The sequence below is a fragment of the Siniperca chuatsi genome, linkage group LG6, assembly GCF_020085105.1.
Source record: "Siniperca chuatsi isolate FFG_IHB_CAS linkage group LG6, ASM2008510v1, whole genome shotgun sequence".
Classification (NCBI taxonomy): Eukaryota; Metazoa; Chordata; class Actinopteri; order Centrarchiformes; family Sinipercidae; genus Siniperca; species Siniperca chuatsi.
In genome coordinates this window covers 10953125-10964822 of record NC_058047.1, presented here as the reverse complement: position 1 = coordinate 10964822, position 11698 = coordinate 10953125, and the positions used below count along the sequence as shown (strand labels likewise).

The 11698-nt window shown below is 39.6% G+C and overlaps 1 protein-coding gene across 11 annotated transcripts in view; it reads right to left on the bottom strand.

The window, feature by feature from the left end:
- Positions 1-11698, bottom strand: part of LOC122878125 (cAMP-specific 3',5'-cyclic phosphodiesterase 4D-like) — a 105387-nt gene that overhangs the window by 5504 nt on the left and 88185 nt on the right. For 10 of the 11 annotated variants that reach the window (XM_044200491.1, XM_044200488.1, XM_044200490.1 and 7 more), the window contains 8 exons: positions 8609-8702; positions 4560-4732; positions 4375-4473; positions 3851-4015; positions 3528-3627; positions 2925-3079; positions 1753-1875; positions 875-1057 (listed from right to left, as the gene is read on the bottom strand). In XM_044200491.1, coding sequence (XP_044056426.1) covers positions 875-1057; positions 1753-1875; positions 2925-3079; positions 3528-3627; positions 3851-4015; positions 4375-4473; positions 4560-4732; positions 8609-8702 — 1092 coding nt within the window. Of the gene's footprint in view, positions 1-874; positions 1058-1752; positions 1876-2924; positions 3080-3527; positions 3628-3850; positions 4016-4374; positions 4474-4559; positions 4733-8608; positions 8703-10335; positions 10515-11698 lie in introns of those variants that run through there. The other variant, XM_044200498.1, reaches the window with a different exon arrangement.

Here is an 11698-nt window from a genome sequence, read left to right as displayed (position 1 = left end):
GACTGCAGAATTATCCAATTTGTTATTTTAAATTCAGTTTTAAGAACTAACTGTCCACAGATGAACAAAACATGCAAATCAAAGAATTTCTCCACATCAAATCTAAACTGTTCAATCTAGTTGACCTTGAGTGTGTGGTCTCTATACCACAACCACTTGTGGAGAGTTTTTTTATTATTTTATTTTAGTTTTTATGCTACGTGTCATCTTGAGAGTGATGAAAGGATAGTATTAAACTGATGCTGAATTTCTAGAGACACATCTGTGTTTGGAATCAGATTTTGCGTGTTTTACATCTGATTTAGAAACATTAATTCATGTGTGTTTGCTGTCTTAAGTAACTTAATTCAGATATGTTGAACATTCGTACCTTATCTATTACAAAATAATGATCTGCCAAATGTTGCAAAACACGAGCTATGTGTGTTCTGAAATTAAATGCTTGATGTATTAAGTAGCAACATGTATTGGAGCAAACTAGCGACAGATACTGATAACCTGCAGCAAGTGTGACAGTGGAAAAGATTTCCAGCATGCTAGTTAGATAAAGAATTTTTTACACATTTTTAAATAATTGTTTTACTGTTACAACATATCAAAACAATGACTTTAATTCAATACATTTAGGATAATGATACTGTGTGCTTACATTCTAGCTGTTCAATGTGTAAATGACTGGTAAGACATTAGCAAAGGCAGAGAAAATACTGTGTTGACACTTGAGAAAATCATTAAAAATAAAGATGGACACAGTAAGGTTTACTTTTAATAATTAAATTACCAAAAGTTTTCCCTTTGTTGCTTTCATGCTCTCTGATGTTAACCTGGAGGACCTCTATTTCCCCCCTCATCCATGTGTGTCAGTGGGCGTTACCTGGCTCTTCTCTATGGAGGCATTGTGTTTGTCACACATGGGACTGATCTCCATGCCCTTGTCCCGCTCTCGGTCTCCCTGGGTGAAGAACTCCACCATGATGCGGTCCGTCCACTGCCGGTAAAGCTCCAGCGGTTTGGTTGGGTTGCTCAGGTCGGCACAGTGGACCATGTTCTGCAGAACCTGGAGGAGACGCGCTCAGTCAGACTGATGTTTTTTTTAGAGACACACTTGGTGCTGGGTTTCTTTTTCAGATGTGCCCTGTTTTCAACAATTACTCGGAAAACTGGGAAAAAAAATGCATCTAGAATTCCTTTTATTTTATTTATGGATATTTTAAACCCTGTCCTGATTAAAATAGTTCAGCTGTATACAGGTGCAATGACCACTATTTGTCCAGCAGGCAGCAGCACTTTCACACTAAGGCTCTGGTTGAACATAAAAACAGCTGTTCAGTTTGTTGTGTATGAAGGAACAGGTTAGTGTGTCTGAGATCTACTGCTTATTATTTACTGCTCACTTTGAGTATTTTAGTCTAAAACAATTTAAAGTTTCCGACTATGACGACAGATTAATGATCCCCAATAATCCTGACTCTAATCACTGATGCTGCAACATCAGACAAAATTAAATTACAATATATGGATATATAATGGACTGTACATGTATGTGAAATATGTGGAGTCATAATGTTAATAATCAGTTACCTGGTATTAGTGTATAATGGAACACTAGTTAGCAAGTGGTAACTGTTCAGTATAAATAGCTTTCTCTTTTTTTGTCCGTATGGTATTTCTAAAGCATCATGTACTTATGAGTACTACACGTTATTTAGTGTGTATATTCTGATGTTCAGTGTCAGCAGGGGGCATATTCACCTGGATGCGGTCAGAGTAGTTGTCTAGCAGCAGGACTCCCAAACTGGTCACCTTCTTGGTCTCCACCATTGTCTTCATGTCCGCCAAGAAGTTCATGTGTTTGGACATATCTGTGGCCAGCACCTAATAAAGACGACAACCGCACAGAGATTCAACACATCTTCAGTCAGCCTGTTTAAATGAAATGACGCATGCTCTTGCTTCCCATGTGACCTGTAAATGCCGTCTGTGTACTGTGGCATTCTTGTTTGCTATATTTCTGAAGACAACTGTGATCTGCTGGTTCTGTAAGCTTTTAATGTTTATTGGAGTGCTGTGAAGGATGCAGGAAGTGTGTATATAAAATGATATACTGTATGTCTTGCAGAGTCTCTTTGAAATTGTGTGAGGTGAGTGACAGTTTGTTTATTTGTCTTTGCACTTCTGTAAATGTATCAACCATTGCAAAAAGTGGAGAGTTGTATCTCGCCTCTCAGCTTCACTGCAGCAGTCCTGAGCTATACCTATGCTGGGTCTGGGTGTGGTTTGCCATAGGGTCACTGTCCTCAAGTTTTCCATTTCAATTTGAAACATTTGGGTTCGGGATCAAAACTCACATGTGAAATATTAGCAACAGTTGAATGACAACAACCACCGTCAGCATCACCAGGTGACACTGTGCTCTCTTTGGAGTCTTTTATTGGTCTGAGGTTATTCAGTATTTCTTTTTAAATCATACAGCATTTAAAACACACTAAACATAAGTTTCAAGAGCAACAACTAACAAAACAAAATATTTATTATCTTTGTTTTTAGGAACTAAGGTTGTTCTGCATGTTCTTCCCAACTCATAATGTGCCCTTGTATACACTCTATCATTACTGCAGAGCTTTGTCCTTCTTTCTTAACACTCTTTGAATTTCCCCCTTTTGTTTGTTCCATCCAGCTTAAGATGAAAAAGGGAAGCTGTAACTGACCATCAGCTGGAACTGTCTGTTTTCTCATGCATCAACTGCACAATGATATTTTGCCAGCAGCCTTTTCAAAGTAGGCTGTGTCCAGATACATAAAGCTGCTGTATCAGCAGGCTTTTACTGAACACAAACATAATGAAAAAGCACACCGTAAAGCGACAGTTACAGCGCAGCTGAAAAGGATATCAATATGTTGTGTAAAATGTGCAGCAATCTCACCATGTCGATCACCATCTTGCGGAGGGAGTCCCTCTGTTTCTTGCTGAGGTTTTGGAAGATGTCACAGTTGTCTTCTTGGAGTAGTTTGAAGCCCACAGCGAGGTGGTGATTCTCCAGCACCGAGGCATCGTTGTACATTAGTGCTAGCTCTGAACCTAGAGAGATGATTGTGAACAGGACACCTCAAACATAATTCTAGTTAATTTAGTGCTCTGAATCAGTGCTAATGGTATCCCAGTGTAAATAAGATCCTGTGCCATACTGTCAAAATGACTCACACCCACCTCAGGTGCAGCTTCAGTAAAAAGAGACCCACATGGATTGTGTCAATATGTCAGCATATCACCTGATTACTGAGGCACATAGCAGACTCTTCTTAATTATTTTAAAGTGTTCCTGAATTCAGTTCCTGAATGTTTTCTGTTTCTAGTCTGTTTCTAGTCTGCACTGCAGCAGTGTTTTAATGTATTTCTAAACGTCTTTAAAATGTTTCAACTTTTAGATCCTTAAAATGTACTGAGGTAATCTGAGTTTTCTAACATTTTATTTATTAAAAAAAAAATCTTCTGTGGTAGTTGTGTACAGAGACGCAGAGGAACCTACTGGTGTTTATTAGGAACTGGTTGGTGACTCCTGGGTGGTCGACATCATGGATGGCACTAGCAAACAGAGCAGCCATGACCTCCAGGTCTGTGAACACCGACTGGGATAAACAAAGAACAGAAAACACATTAATTCAAAACAATACACTGACATTATATTGTAATTATGACTTATTTTGAACAAAAAGTAACTAAAAAGTGTTCTGACCGCTGTGAGATCTGTGGTCTGCTGCAGAGCAAAAGCTCTGGAGCTGTTCATGATTATCCCAAAATCTAAAGTTATAATTTGCAAAGTCACCAGAAGCTACAACTCCAACAACTCACCTCTAAAGCAGGGGTGGAAAGGAGGACGTGGGTGGACTGCACCACATCAGCTGCATGAATGTTGTTGTGATAAGCTACATCTGCATGGTAGTGGTCCTCCAAGGTCATCATGGAGGTGATGAAGGTGCCAATTGGGATCTTAAAGGTTTTCAGAAGGTCTCGCTCCTTGCAGGGTGAGGAGGAAGAGGAGAGAATGAGTCACATCAACCACAAATTATAGTTTTTTTCTTCGGTGGTGTTGATTCAAATGACTAGGGGAGTTGACATACATTTGCCTGCAACCAGCAGATTCTTCCTTAAACCAACTTGGTGGGTCACAGCGTAAAATGCACTTTAGAAGCAGACAAACTTCACAGTGAAGAAACTTTACTGCATTTATCCCCTTTTTTATGATTTATGGATGTTGAAACGATACACATAGCACCTTTAAAATTAACTTTATTGATCCTCGTGAAAAAATGAAATCATAACTTTTAAACTTTTTTGTGAAGTGAGCAGACCCTCTAGCTCATGGATCCTCCTACCTGGAAGACAGAGTACATTATCACCGTCAGAGGGCGGTTTCCGGAAAATTCTGCTATCTTGAATACATCCAGACCCCAACGATTAATGTCCTCGATCTCCTGGAGAAGTAAAACAGGACATCTTTAAGACATGGTGTGTGTGTGTGGGGGTGTTTCTGTCTGTGTGTGAGAGTGTGTGGACCCACCTTGGCCAGTAGGCTCTCTTGTGGTGTGCTGACTCCAAAGCGAGGGATGCAGGCGGGTGCTAAGCTGGGGCTCTGTGTGGCCTTTTTCACACCGATGATCTGTGACATCGGCCTCTTCTTCTTCTCCTTCTCCTTAGGAGGTGGAGACAGGATCTCCACGTCATGTTGTTTCTCTGCAACGTATACAAACAGACATAGATGCATACTGTTAAATATATATATATGTTTGTCTTCAAGTAATTTCAAATATTCAGACATTGCTTCATATTTTACTTGATTACTGCAATTTTGCTACACTGTCACACTGTCAGTGGGATAGTGTCAGATTCAAGCTGGTATCCACACGGGTCCTATTACTCAAATACAGCAAATTTAGAGTTCTTACAAGAGCTGCTGATGTTTTCAAAATATATGACCACTTCTTAAATTGAACAAAATGTAACTTTGTCTAGGATGTGTGCAGGTTTTCATGCACACACATTGTGGAAATATGATCTCACTTATATACACCTAGGCTTTTAGCAATGGAGTATATTCCATACTGTACCCCTACCCGAGCTAACATAAATCATATGATGTGTCTTTTAGTCATTAGTCACACTTGTGTCAGTGTCTTTCTTTTCCTTTCCTCCCAGCAACTGACTGAAATGATACCTCACCTCAACGTTCTCCAGCTTCGGTGGACAAAGATTTTAAAGGTTGAGTCTCCTATCTTGTCAGTGAAGACTTCAATGTCTTTGCCTTAACTGTAACCATAACCGTCTTTGATGAGGACCTGTCTTGACCCACGAGTGGGTGTCTTCTGCATCAATGGGAGGGTTTTGTTGGAAATGTACAATCTGTAGATTAAACTATATCATAGCAGTAGCAAAATGCATGATGTCTGATTTCTGCACTGTAGTAATAATTGTTGTTTTTTAATGTGTCTAATCCTACTATTAGTACAATTACTACTGTTATTATTAATACTTCTACTAACTATGGCTACTACCTCTATCACTCCTGCTACTACTACGCAATCAACTACCATCAACTACTCAACTATTCCTACTACCATTACTTATATTATTATCACTACTTATATTATCATTGCTACTGCTGCTACAACTACTACTATTACACTGTCAACATACATGTAGCATTATGCAAGCACACTTATTACTGCTGGTGCAAGTACCACTAACGCTACCACTGCAAATATCATAACAAGTGAATGCAATACATACAAATTAATACAAATTCTACTACTAATACTTCTGCTGCTACTACTGATGCTACACTAATACTGCTGCTGCTAACACTAAAACAGTATGAACTACAGCTACTAGTTGTACAATTTTAAGTACAACTAGTAGCTGTTACAGCGGTTACTACTACCACTACTTAACTACTAGATCTACGACGACTGTACCTCAACTGTTACTAACACGGTACAACTACAATTAATACTTTATCATGCTTCTAACTAGTGCTAGGAAATTTCATGTAGTTAGACATACAGCTCGTAAACATGTGTTCATTACTGTACGTATATCACATAAAGTGTGTAATAACACGAAACCCGTCTCCACCAAAGCACTGACACACTAAAGAGGCCAGTATGAAAAAAAACACAAGCTATCAATGAGGAACTGGACTCATTTCACACCAACTGATCATAGCTGATCTGAAACCAGTCTATTTGTACATCCCTTCAGCTGCGGTGAGACACTCAGGCTACAAAGAGATCTGTTATCAAGTAAAGATGGTGTCACATACAGATCTTGTCTACGAGACATAAATTCACCTAAAGATTATAATATACAAATACACATGTAGATAAATGAGTCATTTTCACTATATTTGAACAACATGTCTAATTTGGGTAAGCATGCATTTTGTGCTTCTTTTCAGCCTAACACACTCAGAATCTGTGTTAATGACCTTGTGAACGACTAGACTTGCATTGCATTGCTCCTGTAGATCACAATCAGTATAATAAACTCAAACTGTAAAATCTAATTGCCACGTAAAAATAGAATTACAAGAAGATTTAAATTTAAGCCACATGTTATGTATGTATACAGTTTATACTATATATACACCATGTTTGGAAGGTCACTGACAAACTGGAATGTATACAGGTATGATGAAGTACACCTGCAGTATATAGCTATATTGTCAGAACACAGCAAGGTGTATATGAATGTATATGAACGGACTATATGGCAGTAGGTGCAGAATACCAGTAATGGGAAGCTAAGGATGATGGGTAAAACCTGTCAGTTTCTCAGGAGCTCAGCATTGTCTTGAGCTTGATGACGAAGCGCTTCTCGTGTTTTTCCAAATGTGGGTTTGTAAAGACTTCATCTCGTCTACACGTTGGAGATTTTTATTTAACCCACAGTGGAGCTTGTAATCCTTTAAGCAAAAACACGGAAATCATCAAAACAAGGTTTCCACCGAGAGTGTCAACATAATCTCCATATGATTTGTTGACACAAAGGTGCTGTCCCAGCAGACACGATAGTGTTGAAAATGACTCATCCGTATTTGTACAAACCAAGGAAATAATGATCCCGGTTTGACATCACAGACAGCCGGTTTTACTTCACGTCGACATATCATCCTTAGTATTTTACATCCACGCTTTTTTATTAGCACGGCAGGAGTGATTGCTTGAACAATATCCAGATCTGAGCCCAGATACAAGCACACGCCACCATAAGGATGCAGAGTGACCTGACTGGCAGCGTCACACGAGGCGCTGTCTGGCTTCTCTCACCTCTCTCACAGTGCCTCCTCTTCCTCACACCCAAAACCATGGTGTTCATTTCCAAATGCAGCCGGGTTTGACGCTGAGGCACTCATATCAAAACGGCGTCCGATTGACAGCTCCATCCTCGCTCGGCTGGACCTCCATCCTGCCGGCAGGGCTGCTGAAGACTGAGCCCCCTCCTATTGATGCAACACGGCATCTAATAATATTGCACCCTGTTGCTACGACAACGCCACACAATGTGTCCGGGAATGCTGTCCGTCACCGCGCCTCCTTCTCTTTTAGGGAAGGAAAAATCCCTGCCGTCTCCATCTATCCCTATTAACAAACAGTCCTCCCCTCCTTCCTCCCTTTTAGAAACATGCTCTCTTCATATTTTCAGTTTAAAAAAAAAATCTTCCTCCCTCCTTTTCTCTTTCCTTGCCTTTAAAATACTGAAATTCTCCTCTCCCTGTTTCTTTATAAATCCTCCTGTGTCACTTCCTTTCCTTCAAAAACAACCTCTTTTCTCTTGCCGTATTTTCTATCTTTTACGTCTTCTTCAATATTCACTTTTCTTATTTATTTACTTCCTTTCAATTTCCTCTCCCATCTCATCCTTTTTTAAATCCTTCTCTCCTCATTTTGTCTTTATTTGAGAAATCCTTCTATCCTTCTCTGTTAACCTTTAAAGCCCCTTTTTTCCTTTTCTGCTCTCCTCTTTCCTGCCCTTTTGACATATTTCTCTGCTAAAAAACTGCTCTCTTCTTTGCTCCAATAAAATAGAAGTAAACTATTCCCCATCCTTTTCTTCCCTCATCTCATATACACCATGCTGGATGACATGCTAACATTCACGTATGCTGATGTAATTATGCAAATGTGTTTCTTCATGTTAGAAGAGCTGGACAGCACCACAGAAACAGACCTCACCGACATGTTTGGGATAGTACAAAATGTATTGTAATGATATTTTAAGATATTTTGTCATCAACCCCATTTATATCAATGAGAGAAACAACAAACTTCAGCCTCCAAAATGACCACAAAGTTGAATCAACATCTCTCTAAAACAACAAAAACTGAACATTATAACTTTCATGAATGTAGAATTCTTTGCAGAGTTGTTGTATTAGCCTGCATCAGTTTTAGCTAAGTGGACCTAAAAAACTGGCAACTGTATGTATGTTTCCTTGAAAGCCCTGGTTTAAATTATTTTTTATTTTAACGTTGAAGCTTTCAGTGTGCAACAGCTCTCCCTTCCACAAAGTGAGTGTCCGCCCATTTGTTTACGTCAGGCATTAAAACTCACCTAGGAAGGTGTGGGCGATGAACTCTGACACCTGATTTCCTGAGCGGCTTGTCTCTGATAGCTGCGTCAGCTCTCGGTTCAGCATCCTCTTGAACTGTGTAGACACAACAAAACCATAAATAAAAAATGTGGTTAATCCAGGTGGATTGCAGATAAACATGGTAAAATATGTACAGACAGGGTGCATGTGTAGCATGTTTAAACATCAATATAGCAGTAAACTTAGTCGTAATGCCTTTTTATAACTAAACACATGAGACCATGGTGGAGGTATTGTGTTGCAAGGGATTTTTCCATTTCACTCCTTTCATCATCTATTAAAACTCACTTCTACAGACAGTGTGTGTGCATTGCATGTTGTGATTAACATTTAATCATTACTTTGCTTTAACTGACTATTTTCTGTGTTGCTGTGATTACTTTTGTTGTTAACTTGTAAGCTTTTTTCATTCCAATGAAAAGCACTTTTAAAAACTGATATACATAAATGCATACGCTTAAGAGTGTGGAAGAAAGGTGCAGTTAGATGGTTGAAACCATTGTAAAAATGTGTTTTGCTGTACATTGTTAAAAATTCTCTCCATAAAAATGTTGATCAAGTTGGTTAGGCTGCACCTAACGTCCCTTTGATAAATTAGTAAATATTGTATTTACATTCATGTTACTTGGTTGGTTGATTCAGTTTCCCCAGTAACAAGTTGACACAACTTTCTAAAAACACAAGATGCTCCATCCTCTTCTCTGTGGTTTGAAAGTTAAACAACATATAGGGGAACTTCAGCATTGCAGCACACAGACTGATGCTCAAAGAACTGGTGTCATTTTAGCACATTCATTTCTGTCTATAAAGTCTACAGTCCACGTTTACCCCATTTGAAATGCATTCACGTTCTTTTAATATGCTGTTATGCTTTTAAAATACAAGAAGACAAGCTGTAATATCTCTAACTATGCAGTCTGTTTGCAGACGCCGGGGAGAAATCTGCACTGTTGGTAGTAAAAAACCCACTAGTGATATATTCATGCCAAAAAGTTTTTTAAAAACAAGTGTTCAGTGTTCCCCCCCGTGTTTTATCGCAGCGGTAGCTTCCACACTGATTATGTAACAGCTCTGGCATGTGGTGGCTGAGGGAGGAGGAGGGAAGGGATCTAGGTGAGCGAGTGATGCTGCAGCAGTGGTTACACGGCTACTATGTGACACACATATTGGCACACACAAAAACATACATACTGACATGAAACATAATCCTGTAGCTTTAACCAAAATGTGTCTCTTTATCATCTTGTTTACTTCTCCTGTAGCTTCTCTACACAACTGCTCCCTCTATCATGCTTTTCCTCAGGTTTTCTGCACACCATCTCCCTCTCTCTCTCTCTCTCTCTCTCTCTCACACACACACACACACACACACACAATCAGACATATATGTTTACAAATGACATCCTGCTCTTAAGCTCTTCAGAATCTGTTTTACATCATGACAGCTGCTCCCTCTAACATGCATGTCTTTGGTCTTTTTTCCTTTATTTCTGTTTCTCATACACACACTCACGCACATACATGCATAGACGCACACACAATCTAAACATTCCTGTTTATAGCTCTAGTCCTGAGTCAGATCCGATGGGCAGGCTCACTCATCATTCAGCCCCCTGCAAAGCCTGCACTGCTGATCAATATATCCCAATGTAAACAAGGCAAGCCAGCAGCACTCCCCGTCGCTCACCTGTCTGAGTCTCCAGCACAGACAAACGCAGAGAGCCGACACAGGCATGTCAACCAACGCATGTTGATATTAGAGGTCGCTAAAATCCAAAACGACAAGCAGACAAGTTTGCTTGCTTAGTGATGGGCTGTAATCTGCTCACTCAGTTCTGCTCCACGCTCAGCAGGGAAGGTTTGAACATGAAAAGTAGTCCGTTTTGAAATAAAAGTTCCCACAGTCCCATGTGCTGTCCTGGAAGGGAGGGGGGTGGGGGGTGGGGTGGGGGGTTAGGGTCAGAGGGAAGGGTGGGGTGGGGTGAGGTGAGGTGGGGTGGGATAGGCTGGGGATGTGGTCTACCATCGGGGGGAGAAAGGGTGTGACTGCAGTCGCTCATCCAACTACTGTCACACACTGTCAATGAGAAACATAAAGAGGGAGAGCGAGAGGCTGTGAGGAACCCCCTCCCCCGCCCTGCACGCAGTTCCCCCTTCTCTGTCCAATCAGATTTGTCTGGCTTCAGGGGCTGGGTGGAGGGCAGGGATCGGATTGGCTGACTGGGAGATGGAGGAGGTCCAAGTCTAGCCGCCAGACGGTGGAGAGAAGCACGAAGGAGGGAAGTGAGGCGATGCTGATTAACTCTTTCAGTGGAGGGAGACGCCATACATGAACCCGAGTGTTTTTGGCCATGTTTACACTACAGCTGCATTTGTCATAACATCTGATTTTTTCCCCTCATATGTGACTCAGATGTAATGTTTTCTAACAAATATAAACAGGAAAAAGCTATGAGGACTTGCAATTTGTCAATGCTGCCCTGAACACATGGACAGGAGCTACAAAATCAGATCCTGAAGCATGTTTGTGATTCATATTTGAAAGCTAAAATGAAAATGATTTATTGTTGTCATGACAAATGCAAACATTCCTAAGCTCAGCTCATGCAAAAGACAAGAGAAAATAAATATATGTTTAGTATAAATTACTCCCAAAACATGTGACACACTGATTCTGTCCTCTGCTGTTGCAACATTAAAAATTGTTGTGTATATATATATATATATATATATATATATATATATATATATATATATACACATACGTACATACACACACATATATACATATACATATACATACATACATACATACATACATACATATATATATATATATACACACACACACATATATACATACATACATATACAGTATATATACATACATATACACATATATATACACACACATATATATATATATATATATATATATATATATATATATATATATATATACAGCTGCACATGCAGTGCAGAACAATTTTAATATCATTTCACATCTTAACATGTCAGTTTTTCTTTATCCAGTCTCCAGCTGCCTTAAC